The sequence below is a fragment of the Dasypus novemcinctus genome, chromosome 15, assembly GCF_030445035.2.
Source record: "Dasypus novemcinctus isolate mDasNov1 chromosome 15, mDasNov1.1.hap2, whole genome shotgun sequence".
In the NCBI taxonomy this organism is placed as follows: domain Eukaryota; kingdom Metazoa; phylum Chordata; class Mammalia; order Cingulata; family Dasypodidae; genus Dasypus; species Dasypus novemcinctus.
The window spans coordinates 107,571,861-107,589,663 of NC_080687.1; the positions used below are offsets into that span (position 1 = coordinate 107,571,861).

The 17,803-nt window shown below is 42.2% G+C and overlaps 1 protein-coding gene and 1 pseudogene across 1 annotated transcript in view; both read right to left on the reverse strand.

The window, feature by feature from the left end:
• LOC131273520 (olfactory receptor 14L1-like) overlaps positions 1–7,696 on the reverse strand; it is a 34,329-nt gene extending 26,633 nt beyond the window's left edge. The window contains 2 exon segments of the mRNA XM_071208131.1: positions 7,018–7,135; positions 7,601–7,696. Of these exon segments, the coding sequence (XP_071064232.1) occupies positions 7,018–7,135; positions 7,601–7,696 (214 nt within the window).
• Positions 7,697–16,381: 8,685 nt separating this feature from the next.
• LOC131273550 (large ribosomal subunit protein uL24 pseudogene) lies at positions 16,382–16,819 on the reverse strand (annotated as a pseudogene).
• Between the last annotated feature and the right edge of the window lie 984 nt (positions 16,820–17,803).

The following is a 17,803-nucleotide window of genomic DNA, read 5'->3' on the forward strand; positions in this document are numbered from 1 at the left end:
TTAATCAAACATTACTGGAGTTCTTATAAACAAAAGAAATATAGACACAGGGGTAGGAGTGAGAAGGAACTGGGAGGGTACAGATCAGCACATGATGGAGGCAGAGACAGAATCATGGACTGCCAGGAGCTACAGGTTTTGAAAACATCATGGCCTCCTAATACCTTGATTTTGGACTTCTAGCCTCGAAAACTGTGAGATGACGAATTCCTGATATTTAGGACAACCAGTCTACAATATTCATTATAGCATACTTGAAACTTTAAGATAACATTTTAGTTTATTTGCTTTTATAATCCATTAACATGGTACATATCTCTATTCATATCTTTTTAGATTATTTCCACAATGTTTTGTGGTTTTCTGCATACAAATCCTGTACAAGTTTAGTTAGAGTTACCCATAAATATTTCCTTATGTGACTGATAGTAAATAGTATTATATTTTCATAATGTATTTCACATGTTAATTGCCTGTATATAGAAATATAGTTAATACATTTTGTTCATATCACCTCCAGCAAACTGGCTGAACCCACTTATTTGTTCTAGGTGTTTTTGTTAGGTACCTTGGAATTTTCCACCTCATACCATCTGATACTTTTTACTTTTTTTTTCCTTTCTGATTTGTGTGCCTTGTGTTAAATGCTTTTCTGACTCAGTTGATATTATCACGCGATTGTTCATTTTTAGTCATAATAATATGGTGGATTACATTGATTTGCTTCTAAGTGTTGAACCAGCCTTGCATCCTGGAAATAAACCTCACTTGGTATGATGTGTAAGACTTTGTCTATTCTATTTAATTATATCTCATTATATTTAATAATTTATAATAATTTTTATAATAATTATAATTTATAATAATTATAATAATATTTAATAATAATATATTAAATATAATATATTAAATAAATTATATTTAATATAATTAAATGAGATATTTAATTATATCTCATTATATATATTAAATATATAAGAAACCCTTATATATTTAAGGGTTTCTGTGGCTGTATTCTTGATGGATATTGGTTTGTGGTTTTTAATTATTGTACCATCTTGTTTGGTTTTGGTGGAATTTTCCAGCAAAATCAGTGAAGCTGGAGGTTCCTTTTTCAGGAGTTTTGGAATGAATTAATAGATATAGATCAATTCAAATTATCTATTTTTAATAGGGTGCATTGTGGTAGTTTGTGGGTATTTTTTTCAATTATTTGTCCATTTCATTTAATTTGTCTAATGCATATGGATAGAATTGTGCATAATGTTCTAATACTAATTATTTGATATCTAAAGCACTTGTAGTTATATCCTGTTTCATTTCTGATAATGTTAATTTTTATCTTCTCCCATTTTTGCTTGTCACTTTTGTTAGATGTATAGCAATTTTTTTGAGCACCTCATAGACCTAGTGGTTTCTTTTTTTAATGTCATTAATGTTATCTATTGATTTCCTCTTTTCAATTTCTTTGGTTTCAGATTTTATCTTATTATTTACTTCTTGCTCTGGGTTTTACTCTTTTTTATTTTCTTGAGGTGGAAGCTTAGATTACTGATGCATGGCTATTTCTAATGAAAGTATTTACTTCTAAATATTTCCCTCTCAACACTGCTATATCCATGTGCCACAAAATATGATGGTTTAATTAATTTTCTTTCAGTTCAATCTGTTTTTATTTCCCTTAATCTATTTATGTCCCTTCAGTCATATTTATGCTTTCTTTGTGTTACTGATTTCTAGTTAGGTTCCCTTGTTGTCATTCATTGTATGATTTCTTTTTTTAAAAAAAGATTTATTTATTTATTTATTTATTTATTTCTCCCCCTTTCTGTTCTCTGTGTCCATTTGCTGTATGTTCTTCTGTGACCGCTTCTATCCTTATTAGCGGCACCAGGAATCTGTGTTTCTTTTGTTGCATCATCTTGTGTCAGCTCTCTGTGTGCAGCACCAATCTTGGGCAGGCTGAACTTTCTTTCATGCTGGGTGGCTCTCCATATGGGTTGCACTCCTTGCATGTGGGGCTCCCCTAGGTGGCACAGCATTCCTTGAGTGCATCAATACTGTGCATGGGCCAGCTCCACGCAGGTCAAGGAGGCCCAGGGTTGGAAGCGCAGACCTCCCATGTGGTAGACGGATGCCCTATCCATTGGGCCAAGTCTGCTTCCCTGTATGATTTCAATATTACAAATTTCTTGGTGTTTGTTTTATGGCTCAGGTTATAGTCTAACTTGTTACACATTTACTATGAACTTGAAAAAATTGCATTCTGCCACTGTTGGATAGAGTTTTATACAAATGTCAATGACATGCCACACATAGATGGTATGGTATTTATTTCCTGTCTAGTTGTTCTTTCAACTCCTCTACAACTCAAATCTTCAACTTAACTGTAGATTTGTATATTTCTCCTTTCAGTTCTTTAAAACTTTCCTTTTCCTTTTTTGAAGCTATCTTCTTTAGAGCATCTACATGTAGAATTGTTATTAATCCTTGATGGATTATCCTTTTATAATTATACAATATCCCCCTCTGTAATTGGTAATTTTCTTTGAGTCTATTTATGTATTAATATAGTTTATTCTGCTTCCTGTTTTATTAAAGCTTACATGGTACATCTTCTCCATCCTTTTTTAACTTTTCTATATCGCTATATTTGAACTAAGTTTCTTATAAAGAATATGAAGTTGTGCCATGTTTATTTTATCCACTCTGTCAGTATCTGTCTTTTCATTAGCATATATAGGCCATTAATATTTAATGTAATTCTTGGTATGTTATGGCTTAAGTCTGTTATTCTATGCTGCTTTCTCTTTGCTTATCTATTTTGTTTTTCTCTTTTCCTTTAGGTACTTGAAATATTTCTAGAAATCCACTTTATTCTATATTGTTTTGCAACATATTTTTATAGCATTTTTATAGATTATCTTGGCTATTACGTCACACATACGTATGGTATCACAGTCTAATAATGTCATCATTTCATCCGCTTGATTGAAGTGTCAAAATTTTTTCTCCTTTTGCTTCCCTTCACTCTCCTCATTTATATCATAATGATCTTAGATTTATTTTACATATGTTGGAAACCACATCACTGTTATGATTTTGCCTCAGCTGTCAAGTACAATTTAGAAAACTCAAGAGAAGGAAAGTCTATTATGTGCCCTTAATTTTCAGATGTTTGACTATGACTTGATGTAGATTTCTTTTAGGGTTTATCTTACGTGGAGTGAAAGTCACTTCTTAAATCATTAGATTTATGTCTCTAGTGAAGTTGGTAATTTTTTCAGCCATTCTTTTTCCCAATAACTTTTCAGCCCTACCCTCTTTCTCTTTTCCTTCTAGAACTTACATGACACAGATGTTAGATTTTGGTTATAGTCCCAAAGGTCCTTGAGATTCTTTGTTGTTTTTTAGTTTATTTTCTCTCTGCATTTTGCATGGGGAGAAATCCTAATGTTCTTTCTTAAAGTTTACTTTACTTATTCTTTCCTCTGTCTCCTCCGTTTTGCTGTTGCACCCATTCATTGAGTGTTTCATTTTAAATTAAAGTTATTACATGTTTAATCTGTAGTTTCTATTTGGTTCCTCTTAATATCTACTTTTCTGCTGAGGTTTTCTTTTCTTTTTTTCATTTGTTTCAAGTGTTCTCATGGATTTTGCTAAATCATTTTATGACAATTGCTTTAAAGTCCTTGAAAGGTAATTTTAACATTCATGTCACCCTTTGTGGCAGTTTGAGATTATTTATGAATTTGAAAAAGAAAATATTGATTATGTGTGTAAACTGGTCTCTTCTTCTGGGCATGATACATTTTGATTGTATTAAATTCAAATTCTTTTTCTTTTTCTTTGCCCCTCTGTCTTCTGGGTGTTTTCCAGACTTCCCCTGGTGTCCTAACACAAGAACATTTCTTTCCTGGCCATTTTGCCTGTCCTCTAGTCATTTTTCTCAGAGAAAAATGAGTCCTATGTATCTCTAATTCACCATCTTCTTAGAAGACCCAAAACCTGGAAATTTGGCAACTCTATTATGAGACTTTAGATCTTATTTAATTCTTTTTAGTTGCCACCCACTGAATTGCTCTGGCAGTGTAAGGAGAGATACTTTCCTAAGTCATGTAGGGGGGGATTTCCTAGTTCCATACCTCACCTCTGTTGATACATAGGGGTTGAGGAGGGGTTCCTCATTACTGCTGGGCAGGAGTGGGATTTCAAGCTCCCTATTAGGATTCTTCTAATACAAATTGGAATGGCATGGTCAGCAGTTTCTTGTTTCTGTTTCTCACATGGTTTCCATTAGCATCATAAGCAGTGGCTTTGTTACTATTGGACTAAAGTAAATGTCTGAACCCTCTAGTAGGCCTCCTCTGACACCACCCCAGCAAGGACTAGGAGGGAAACCTAATTAAAATCAGATGGGAGTGAAAGTTAAGATGCTCCACATGGTCGCCACTGACACTGCTGTGGTGATAGACAAGGACTTGTTTGTACCAGTTAGGGTTGAAATTCTTTGCACTCTACTGGCCTACTGTGAGATCACCTTAATGGGGGAATTGATATGTCCCAATGCAGCCTGGATGAGGTGGAAATTCAAGTTCTTCCCTCAATCTTTTCAGACAAAGCTGAGTGGGACCGCAGGATTTTTCTTTGCTATATGCCTGAATAGTTTTTGTCTAAAGTTTTCTGTTATGTTAGGCCTCCCCTTTCCTGATCTTTTAGCTAAAGAAAGAAGGCTTATGTTGGAGCCCTTTTTGTCTGTCTCTTCATGGTTCTGGTTTGCTAGTTTCTCCAGAATCAAGTCTAGGGTATAGGCAAAATGAGAGCCCTGGGAACTCATGACTGTGCTAATCCTTAGGTCTTTAGGTTCCTAACTGTTGTTCCTTCTTTCCATCTTTCAGAATCTTCTTGTGCTTGGGATTTTACTTGAACTTAGCAGCAAAAATAAATTAATTAACTTCTATTTGATCTTTTAAGAAATGAAAATTCTTAAACTACTAATTTAAGATTTACAGAAATGTTGGACTCCCATGACTGAGCCCATATCAGGGGCCCCCGGGTGGGCGCTGGGCGTGGCTGGCACCCCCCCCACAACCAGCTGGCGTTTCCGGGGACCCGCCGACCCCCGGCCCCCTCAGCAGCGCGGGGTGGGTGGGCTCGGGGACCCGTGCTGAATGAGGCCACTCCGTGTTCCCCCGCGGGTTGTCGGGGGATGAAGCTTGGGCCGTGGGCGCGGGAGCAGGGCTGGCCGCGGGGTGCGCTCGGCAGCCCCTTTATTAGCTCCTTTCCCAGCTTGGCGTGGCCCCCTTGGCCGGAATCCCATCTCTGTTCCTGTGCTCTTTCCAACCCCTGCCCCTCCTGTTAAAGAGAAAGCCGCACCTGTAACAAAACTAAGGCTCCCCCGAGTGTGGAGGAGAAAAGACTTTATTAACCATCTTGCAAGAGCCGGCGCAGACCTGGATAAAATGACCGACGCCCAAACAGCAGGAATGCTGAGGCTTACACCCCCCACCTAGCACCAGGGCCCTCCCTGGTCCCCATGTCGTCTGAGCTCCACGGCCTGCGCTCAGTCCCTGCTCCCGCCTCCGCACACCCGCGGGGTGGGCCTGGGCGCCGCCTTCACCCCTGGCGGCTTTTCCAATTTGGCGCCGTTTTCATTTTGGCCCCGCCCCTTCTCACCGTTTGGCCCTTCTCACCATTGGCCCCGCCCCCGACGCTCGCCATTGGCCCCGCCCCCAACACTCACCATTGGCCGTTCTCACCATTGGCCCCGCCCCCGACACTCACTATTGGCCGTTCTCACCACTGGCCCCGCCCCCAACACTCACCATTGGCCCCTCTCATTTTGGCGCCACTCTTCAAATTCCCTGCGCACCAAAGCCGCCGGAAGCCCTTTCCCTCCCTCCTCAGCGCAGAGCGGCTCCTGCTTCCGCTTTGAGGAAATTAAACGTCACCCGTTCCCACACTCCCGGAGGGCCATCCTGACCCCCACCTCCTCTCCAGAAGCCTGCCTGGACCTCCCCAGCCACGGGACGTCCCCGTGCAGTCATCTCTTAGGCACTTGGAATTTTTTTGCCCCTTAGGGGGTGAATTTTTTTCTTTTCTTTTCAAGACTGGAAGAAGAGACCCCCACAGGATGACCAGGCTGCCTGGGGTGGTGAGTTACAGATGATGGGGCTTTCATTTCCCACCGCGCGTGTGTCCCCACCTTTCCTGCACGGTGCGTCACTAAATTTAGGGGGAAGCGAATTCCAGGTAAACGCTGCTGTGAAGAGGAGTCTGCTGCAGCAAAGGCGGGAAATGCTGAAAGCGGGTGGTGGGCCTGGGTGGGGGTATGTTGGAGTTCTCTGTGTGTGTGTGTGTGGGGGGGTTGTATTGTTTTTGCCACAGTACGTAAGTTTGAAATTATTTAAAAAATAAAGTGTTTAAGAAATTATATGCATCCAGTACATTTTAAAAAAGGTGTTAGAATGGAAACAATCTGAAGCGCCTGCTCCCCGCGCCGGCGGCGTCTCACGCTGGGCCGCCTGGGCCCCCCTGGACCTCATCCCGGGGCTCCCCGGCTCCTCCTGCCCCGCGCCCACCACGTCCCTCCGCAGAGCTCCTCACCCCGTCCCCGGGCTCACCGCTGCCTGTCGCCGGGGTTCCAGCTGCTGTCCAGGCGCAGCCCCGTCCCCGCTCCCGGGGCCCCTGCCCGCAGGACGCCCCTTCTCCGCGGGGCTGCAGGTTCTCGGGGGAGGGAGGACTCAGAAACCCCGTTCGGGCTCCCCAGGAAGGCGCTTCGTCGTCGTCACGAGGCAGCCCCGGCCTTGAGCTCCACCTGCTCAGCGCTTTACCTGGATGTGTCACGTGACACCCCAGCCCCCCAGAGCCAAGGCACCAGGAAGCGCATCTTGCACAGGGGTGGGGGAGGCTGCCCAGGGGAGACTGCCCGGATGAGGAGAGGCACACCTACTGTGTGGCCCAGGAAGGCACGCCACCCCCTGCCACAGTTTCCCCCTCTGTACAGGTGCCGGACACCTGCTCCCTCCAGGTGGTCGTAAGGATCAAACAAGAACACTAGGCATTTTGTCAAGTGCAAACAGCTACTGGAATGGCCGGGCAGAATCTGCTTGATGGAGGAGGGATCCAAGGCCATCTGGGGAGTGGGGCAGGGTTATGGGAATTTTAAAAAACTCCCTTTTGCACTTGTTCTCTAAGGATAATTCCCTTTTGCTCTTGCTTTCTAAGGTAAGAGGGAAGCGCAGTAGCCCCAGGTCCTACCCAGGCCGTGTCCTCTCCTTGGGGTGCTCTCCCACTCTGCTTGCCTCACTCCCACCCACTCCTCAGGCTTCTGCTGCAAGGTCAGTCCTGTGGGTCAGGCTCCCTGGCTCCCAGCCCAGGCTGGTGCCTGAGAGGCTGGCAGAGCCTCTGACCCTCGCATCGCACCCATGAAACAATTAACCCTGTCATTAGGGAGCTCTGTGCCTGCCTCTCCTGCCAGGGTGCATCTTGCTCAGGCTGTGGCCTCAGGGCCAGAGCTCTCAGGTGTGTCTTGGCGAAGACTCCCTGACTGACCTCCACATTTCACTTAGCCTTGATCCCTCACCCAAACTCACCCCACCTGTGCTGGCAGCCTCTCTGGGTCCAGCTGGGGATGCTCCTTGTCCTGAGGTTTTAGCAGCATCCGGGTCTGGGCTTTAAGCCTGATGGAGTCCATGTCCCAGCAGGGCTGCCTCTTGGCTTTGATGTTGGGAAAGTTACTTAACTGCTCTGTGCTTTGCTGTTAAAAGATAATAACAGCTCCTTCCCCACTGGTGCCACTGGTGTGAGGACTACGTGAGTTAGAGATGATGAGGAGGATGATTGTAATTATTATTGCTTCAGGAATGACTCAAAGAGTTCTTCCTCCTAATTAATATCTTTGTCCTTACCAGCAGTGGCCAAAGTCTCACCTGGGTTGGAAAGGCCAGGGCAGGGAACCAGGGACTCCATCTCCCCCACTAAGCACATCACTAACACTGGCAACAGTCATATTTCCTAATTTGCTGCCTAACAGTGGTGTGGGAGAAGATCAAATCAAGGAATGAAGACACGCCATTCTCCCCACAAGTATTTATTGTGCACCTACCATATTCTGGGCCTCTAGGAGAGCCAAGCAAGGAGCAGGACCCCTGTCCTGCAGGAATGCACAGCAAAGTCACAAAGTGTGCCAGTGTCTTGTAAACAAGCATCCTCCTCTGGGAGGTGAGTGTGTGGTGGCCAAGGCATTTCTGTGAGTTGAGCCTCCGTTGACTTACTCCCTGGCCCACCTGCTCTGGAGAGCAGGTGCCTTCCTTCCCCTTCAAAACATCTGAGACCTGGTTTGAGAAATGAGATTTTAGCAGGGTTTGAAGTACACCTTTATTTGCTTTTATTCCCCTCCCCCAACCCCCACCCCCATTTTTTGTTTGTGCTTGCTGTCTGCTCTCTGTTCATCTTCTTTTTAGGAGGCAGTGGGAACAGAACCCAGACATCCCATGTGGGAGGGAGGCACCCAGTCACTTGAGCCACCTCCGGTCCCTGCTTGTGTCTTTCATTGTGTCTCTCATTTTGTTTCCTTGCTGTGTCTCTTCATTGCATCAAGTCCCTGCATCTTGTTGCATGAGCTCACCACACCTGGCTCTCACATCACATGCATACCTCACTCATCATCTTCAGGAGGCATAAGGAACTGATCCCGGGACCTCCCATGTGGTAGGTGGGTACCTAGCTGCTTAAGCCACATCCTCTTCCGACACCTTCTTCTTAGGGATGCCGCAAAGGTGTTTTGCAAAGGGAATCATTGAGGGTAGTGACTGTGAATGTGAGCGCACTACAGGAGGCAATAAAAAGTATTGAAATAGATTCAAGCAAAAATTTTTAAAAGGGCACTGTAGCAGTTTGATATGGTTATGAATTCCAAGAATAGATATTGGATTATGTTTGTCATCTGGTCTGTACCTGGACACGATTAAGTTATGATTAGGGCTTTGACTGGGCTACATCATTAGGGCATTGAGTCCCCACCCCTTGGTGTGAGTCCCCTTGGTGGTGGGGACTCACAGATAAAAGGCACAGCAAAGGACAGAGATGAAGGCTTTTTTATGTTGGAGTTTGATGCTGGAGCTCCAAAAAGAGGAAAGAGAAGCCAGCCTCAGTTAAAAAAGAACCCTGAGCCCAGGAAGAAGCAGGCCCTGGGAAGAAAGGAAACTTGAACTCAGAGAGAAGCTAGGCCCTGGGAGAAAGGTACCAGGAAGCCTGAACACTCACAGCTGTCAGCAGCTGTCTTGCTCCAACATGTGAAAATAGACTTTGGTGAGGGAAGTAAATTATGCTTTATCGCTTGGTATCTGTAAGCTCCTACCCCAAATAAATACCCTTTATAAAAGTCAACCATCTTCTGGTATTTTATGTCAGCACCCCTTTGGCTGACTAACACAGGCTCAGTTTCCTCTTGTTCTGCTTGTGTGCTCCACACCTTCTGGTTGAGCCACCTAAGTATACTTCCTGTCTATCCTCCTGGCAACCCTGTCACCCTAGCACCTACAGTAACGTTTATCATGCACTAAGGTCTCAGATTCCAATTGAGTCACACCTGACTTCCACCCAGACCCAAATTTAAATCCCCAACTTGATTCATTCAAAATAAGTGGTGCAGTTCCACAGCAATGCACGGTTTTGCTGAAGTGGTGCTGTATAGGAAGTCTGCATGTTATGTATGATTGTTTTGTAAGCTCACAACTTCTCTAACAAAATATATATTAAAAGTAAGTGGTGCAATAGGGAGGGTGTGTTGGTCACAACCATTGGATGTGAGACATAGTGCCTTTTGATTGCTCTTAGCTTACTAACTGGTTCTCAGAAAACTACTACTATCTGGGAGGTTCCATGGCTTGGTGACTTAATGTGTGTTCTACTTTGTGCTGATGCTTGTTGTTTATCTTGGGTTTTGCCAAAACTCCCTAAATTGTGGCTTTTGCAAATCTGAGTTGTCCATGGGTTTTATAGACTGCTAGCCCTTGTATGTCAAGAGAGGAAACCTTGGTTTCCAGTTTTCTCCAGAATGGGCATGATTTAGTCTGAGTCAAATTAGCTAATTTTATCCAAAAGTCATTGACCTAATGGAATTGGTATAGGGACAAGAGATGGGCAATCCCTGCCCTGGTGCTAGGGCTGCTGGGGCAGGTAGTGTATGGGAATTATGAGGCTTTGCCTGACAGTAACTGGGAGACTATATGGGGACAAACACTGTGTCTGTGTACTGTGCCCCAGAGGCCAAATGCAGGGGTTCCACTGTGCACTAGGGGCACCCCCTTCACTGGCAGTATAATGTGGCAGCCCACAGGCAGTGGTGTTCCAGGGGCCTGTGGTCCCTTTGTGGCTACTGCTCTCTGCTACTGTCACTCTCTGAACCCTGACTCCATGGATTACTGTGGATCCAATCCCTGGCAAGGTAGTTAAAGGGTTATGGGCAAGACAAAGTTCCAAGCCAGGGTGCCAGCTTCTTCCTACAACTACAGAGGTTGTCTCAAAATTAGAAAAAAAGGTAAAATGCCCATACCATATGTGCTCAGGCCCTATTAAACCCTGATACCTATCATGGGGCAATACCCTATTAGTGAGCTGTGCAGGCCAGGGGTTCTTCTGAATGATCCTGCCACCATCCTGCTAGAGGAAACCTACCCCAACATGGATGGGAGACCCTAGAGAAAGAGGCAATTGCCTATGAGTCTGGTATGTACAGGGTTCCAAAGAGGACCCCAAATTAAAACCAAAGTTCCAAATTTTAGTTGATTGGAGAGTCAAACCATACTTGAAGATTTTGTTCAGGGTGATAAGGAGAAAGGGGCCAATTGACAACTGAGAGTCTTTTGAAGACTCCATGCCCCTCTCCTATCAATTTAGGTATTTATGACAGTAAGAAAAGGTCCATTTGTCTACAGTAGGTATTACTGCCTAGGCAGATGCCCACTGGCAAACAACTGATGAAGTCCAATTTTACTTAGAAAGATTGGGATGATGCGATGGACATAGCATTTTTGAGCATGCAGACAAGAGACTCAAAATTCATCTCCAACCTGAGGAGGCCTCCTTTGACAGTGAATCATGGAAACTTTTCTTACACAGAGACCCCTGTCCTCCAAAGTACTGGGCAGCTTTATTCAACCTTTTATGGTATGGCCCATCCCATTTACAAGGCCATGGATGGGGATGCGCAATTGGCAGGACACGAGGGGCCTCATTTCAGAATCACAGATCCTGGCTTAACAGACCCAGGCAGCCACCTTCAGGGACCACATGGCCCTTCCTGGAGGGACTCTGTCTCTTCCTTCTGCACACCAAGGGTCCAGTCCCCAACCCCAGGGGTGTTGTGACTATTGGAACAATTCTTATTAAACAGCTGCCTCCAGAGGGGGCCCCTTTTGTTCTTACTTTCCTCCCTACATATATTTTTTTCATAGACTATGTAGCAATTTGATATTGTTTATGTGTTCCAAAATAGATATTGGCTTATGTTTGTAACCTGGTCTGCTCCTCCAGGCATGTTAGATTGTATTGGATTGAGAGGTTTCACTTTTACTTGATTAAATAATGATTAAGGCTTTGATTGGGCCTTGTCAGTAGGACATTGCATCCCTGCACATACAGAGACTTACAGAGAAAAGACATGGCAAAGGACAGAGCTGAGAGTTTTTGAGCTGGAGCCTGGGAAGTAAACACACAGAGAAGCAGATACGACAGAGGCCCTGGGAAGAGAGATGTGCCATTTGCCTTGTAATCTACAGCTGGCCTTGTGGAAAGAGCAAAGCAGCTGAACCTGGAGAGAAGCAAGCCTCAGGAAGAGAGGAGCCCCGGAAGCCTGACCCCTTGCTGGCGTCGGCAGCCATCTTGCTCCAGCACATGGCAATAGACTTTGGTGAGGGAGGTAGCTTACTCTTTATGGCCTGGGAACTGTAAGCTTCTACCCCAAATAAATATCCTTTATAAAAAACAACCCATTTCTGCTATTTTGCATCAGCTCTTCTTTTACTAATAGAGTATATATATGCATTTTAACCTAATACAACGTATTTGTAGCTATATACAGTCACCCTTATAATTTGTTTTATTCATTCAATGTTATATTACAAATGTTTTCCTCTACTGGTTTACAGTCTTGATAATGACTATTTCGAAGGGTTAAATGTTACTTGATCTATTTATTTCTTGTTCTGTTTTGTTTTATTTGGGGTATGGGGCCAGGGATTGAACCTGGGAACTTGTAAATGGGAAGCTGGCGCTTAACCACTGAACCACAGTGGCTCCCTGAGTTAATTTGTTTTGTTGATTTGCTTGTTGTTTCCTTTTTTTCATTTTCAGGAGGCACCAGTGATCAAAACTAGGACCTTCCCTGTAGGAAGCAGTTGCTCAACTGCTTGAGCCACATCAGCTCCCAGTACTTCATCTTATTAAAGAATCAAGATTTACTAATTCACTTCCCAGTTGTTTAGCATTGAGGTAATTTATATTTTTTAGTGTATAGCACTGTAATACATATCTTTATGCATGTAGTGTTTTCCTTCTTTTGAATTTTTTTAAGGTGTCATGCTTTTTGCTTAAATGACAGGTGAGAAAACTGAATCCACTGGTATCTTTAAAGAAGTCTGATTTAGCCCCAATTATGAGAACTCTACTGTTGCATCAGAAATATCAAGTAAGTGATTTTGATCCTATGATACTTTTAGAATCCTAGCCTGTTGTTCAGATGCACCAGTTGGAATCCTGAATATTTTACCTGAACAATTTATAGAAAACAAATGATGACCTCTACCATTATTATTATTCTGTTGATATTCTAACTGATGCACAAACTCAAGACAGCCTTAAATTGAGGACAGAATAAGCTGCTGTGCACTCCTTTCAGCATTGGTGGAGCTCTGCCATTTTACAAGCAGGGGGCAATGTGGGTCTGCCTGTGGTTCCTGAGCTTGGCTCAGGAGGGCCGTTTCCTGAAGTGGGACTTGCCTGGGGGACTAGGCCCTATGCTCACTGCTAGGGACTCAGCAGCTGTGTCCCCTGTAGCCTGGCACAGACCCTGAACAAGTATCTTTGTGTCATTGCAGCAGCTGCTTCCTCCCAGAGGTAAAGAAACCTTCAACCCCTGGCTTAGTGGAAACTGGCCTCATTTTTCCTAGTGTGTATCCTCTGAGACATAGGTAACAACAGGTTATTATTATAAACTAATGAAACCAATGGAAAACTTGAATGTTCCCTTGTACATCTGGCCATATCCAGTCATTGCTGGCCACTGCAGGAGTCCAAAACTGCAACATAGTCTCCATCCTCTATCCAGCAATTGCCAGCTGCTCTAGGAGTCCAAAACTGCAACATATTCTCCATCCACTCTCCAGCAATTGCCAGCTGCTGCAGGAGTCTGATCCTGCAACCTGCTGAGGGATCTCTTAATTTTCATATACTTACTAAATATTTCCAATGCAATGCATAACACATCAAGCACACTTACCTTGCTTCTTACTTCTACAACCCCACTGTAAAATACCCCAGGTATTTTACTTCAGCAGCACAAAAAAACTACTTTCTTATTTTATGATCTTCCACTTTAATATGCTGGTTAAGGTGGCTGGCCTCTGCATCTTTACAAAACACATTCCTTTAGGATCCTAGCCTACTGTTCAGATGTACTAGTTGGAATCCTGAATATTTTACTTGGACAATTTATAGAAAACAAATTAGTACTTCTACCATTATTATTATTATTTTGTTGAGATGATTCTGCAGAAGAGAGGTGAAATGTGAACTGAAAGTGTTTCTGTTTAATTTATTCTTATTTAGTCAAATTATTGGAGGAGGGGAGAAAGAGAAGACAATTTAAGCTGTAATCTGTAAGTGCAGTCAGATGAGATTTTTGCATTAAATTATATGAATGTCAGAGCTATAAATACCAAGTTATGATTTTCTATAGCTAGGTAAAAGCTCAGAGTCTGCAACCGGTGAGTGGTGACAAGTTAACTTTAGACTAGTGGACTCGCTAGGGGGACAGGCTGGGGGGCAGAGTGTGTTAGCTTACGATATGTGCTGAAATACCATGGCTTGGAATCTGATTCTAAGCAGTGCTTTAAAGATAAACTGTCAGAAGGTAAATGCCCTCCAGAAATTCAGATCAGGTGGCCTTTGCCATTTGACACTACCTGTCATTTCATCACTTTCCATGTAGTAATTTGTTTTGAATATGAGCGGTACCACATATACCTGAGGATTTAAATATTCAGGATTCTTGTCATGAATTTGGTCTACCAGAGTCAGAGAAGCAAAGTAAAAATCCCAGTGGACTTTGAAATCAGATAGAGAGCATCTCCTCTTTATAGAAATGCCATGGAGACTGAGACAGGTTTAGTGATCTATCAATGTGTGAGAGAATTGGGACTTGACTCTCTAGCATCTGTTTCATCTTATTTCATATCTCCTGCTTGTTATATTGTACACCACTGCCATTTTAAAAGAAATGAAGAGAGAAATCACTTTTCCCTGGAGTTCATACTCTGCTAGGTGAGATAGGACAAACACATAAAAAAATTCAAGGAAAACAATTATAACCCAATTTAAGATCAAATATAGAAAATATATCATAAAAACTGCATGCATAACTAATAAGGAAGGAGGAAGCAAATGAAATAGTTGTCATGGAAAGCACAAAGTTCTCAGAAAGGAGGAGAGTTTTTGAGCAAAGTTTCAAGTGTCAGGACATCAAGAATTGTTTTCACAGATTAATTCTAATTCATTGTTGTTTTCTTCATAATTTTCTTGAGTAAGCTACCTGGAAACAAAAAGGACCCATCTCTATACTTCTAGTGATGATAAAATTTCTCCCTCTTAGTAACATAATAAAACCTGCATTTGAAACTATGTATTTTTTTTATTAATACACTTTCATTCTAAATGTTTTCATTCCTGAAAAAATAATGTAACTTTAGAGACTTTTTAAAAATTCACCTATCAAAACAATCCATCTATATATTTTTTTACTGTTTGGGTTACAGGGAACAGAGACTCACTCAGTCTGACCCAAATAAGTGGTTTTGTTGATGGGATACTTAGGCCAGTAAAGGAAATACACTATGTGAATCCCAAGGATCGGAGTCATTGTTTATCTGGAACAGAGAAAGGCACTGTAACCAGAGAAGATTTTGGTTCAGGAAAACCTCAGGGGCCCCAGGTATGAACTGGGTAATTAGGATGACTGTAATAGTAATAACATTTATTAGGTGCTTTCCATGTGCCAGGCACTAGTGAATGTATTAAAGCATTTAGTCCTCACAGCCACCCAATAATGTAGCTCAACACAAGAACCCATTAGAGTGGGTGACTGTGCAGGACTGTGTATCGATATGAGGGCCAACAAAGGGATAAGTGGTATAGATGTAGGATAGGTATTACAACATGCCATGATTGGAAACACTTCAGAAGGGGAAAGGCGGGTTGCCCTCATGGTATCAGCTGCACCAACTGTAGGGAGACAGTCTGGGTGGAATGATTGTGAACATAGACGGCGTGGCAAGCAGACCCTTGTTAACCTTGGACAAGTGACTTCATCTCTGTAAGCCTCAGTTTTTTCATCTGTAAAAGAGTCCCTTCTTAATAGGGTGGTTGTAAAGGTTAAATGAAATAACATATTACTGGGTACTTTGCAACAGTTCTTAATACATAGGGCTAAAAATCAAGGTGTTTATCATTATAATTTGAAAGCATTTTATTTTATTTTTAAATGTTTTTATTAAAGTTAATAGATCACATAGAATGTTACATTAAAAAAAATAAGAGGTTCCCATATAACCCACCTCCCCCCCCATCATTTTTATAAATTGTGTTTTTTTTTTAAGATACATACATCACAGAAAAGGTTATGTTATGAAAAACATAAGAGGCTCCCATATATCCCCCAATCCCCCACTCCACTCCTCCCATACCAGAATATTCTTGTCTTTCAACCAAATTGTTTCCTTCATAAAACCTTAAACCAGATAGATCTTCAATTCTGCAAAGTCACTTATCGCAATAATGCAACCAAAACTTGAAATTCCTTTTCATATGATTTAACTGAATTTCTCTGTGTGTGAAGCATGGCCTATCTCTCCCTTTGCAAAGAGATAGAGCTATCTCCCCATCATTCCCAAACAATACAGCTCTCTAATTCTTTCCATACTCATCAAGTGAGAGGGGTGCCTAAGCCATCTAAGCACTTTCATCTGTGTTCTATGTGGAAAAGGCCATTGCTTAATTGATTTTAAGCTGTTTAATAAATATAAAATATAAACTGGAATTCTTAATTGCTCTCTATTTTTTTTCATTTTAGCAGTTTTTAATGGAAGTTGTACATAAGATTCTTTTATCCCTGCATCTTCTCAGTTGTTTTTTCCTTATATTTGCCCTTTTCCTTTCCTACTCGGCGAGATTTGGCTTTAAGTTCAAGGGTCTTTTTGCGGTCTTTATCCAGTTTTAGCCTAGTGATAACTACCTTGCTGGGGTGAATGCCCACATGGACAGTGGTGCCATTAGCCTTCTCCCACTGCCCCCATTCGATGTTGATGACATATTCCTTCCTGTAAACCTGGACTACTTTGCCAATTTGCTGACCTTTGTAGTGTCCTTTCACAACCTGAATTTCATCATCTTTTTGGATAGGCATGGATCGAACATTATATTTCTGTCTCAGCTCCTTGGAAAGAGGGGAAGACATAATCTTCCTCTGAATGTGGGAAGATGCGTTGAAATGCCTTTTATGGTTCTTGCTCTGGCCAGAGGTCACAAAGGGATTGAACTTCATTTTGGCTGCTGCTGCTTCAGCAATGGCTGCAAAAGGAAAAAGAGCTGCTCTCTATTTTTGATGCTGATTTTAACTGTATTTAACACTGGAAACTACTTAAATTCATTATCATATTATTAAAGGGCAAGAGTACTCAAAAGTACACTTCTTGCACCTGTATTCTTCTGTGTACATGTGTATGTTTTCTGGTTTGTGATTTTGTTCTAGTAATTGTTTTTTTTAATTTCCTCTTAATCATCCATTTCTTTAGTGTGTATTAATCCTCATTGTGAGCAGTGATGAAATTAGTGTATTTTCTCTTCCTTCTCTTTCCCCACCCTCTCCTCTAGTACCTGATTTTAGGTGATTATATCATTTTGCTTAAGAGTTTGCCTTTATTCTGTAAATATGCTTATACTAATGACTATCTTGAGATACTGATGATGGAACCTTCATTGTCCCCTCTTCTAGCCAAGTGGTAAATTCCATGGGACTAAATGTCAGACAAGGAAAGGGAGTGGGTCTGTCACACCAAAGATAATACCCGAATAAGTGATAGGCAGGTGACATCACCCATCACTGCCTCTCTACCCTAATATATACCACCTGATTGCTTGGCTCAACTCCCTTGCTCACATAAGATCTCTAATATATTCTCTTTCTCCTCAGAAAAGCCAAGAATTTGATATCCTTGTCTTAGGTTCTGTGTTTCCTAGAGGCAATCAAGGCCTTCTGCCATCATTTGGAAGCTAGTAGCTAGTGCAGAACAAGAACTTAGCTTAATTTTCTTAGTTTTTGTTAGTTCATGAATTGATTTAGATCAATGGTGTTTTTTTTTTTACTCATGATCTCTGTTTGGTCCAGAGATTCTAAGATTTTCTCACATTCTCAGCCATGGAAGCAAGGTACAGCTGAGATAGAATCTCATTTCTTGCCCAGTATTCCTCTGCCATGTCAAACTCTATGTAATTCATAAATTCAGCCAAACTTTACTGGAAGATACTG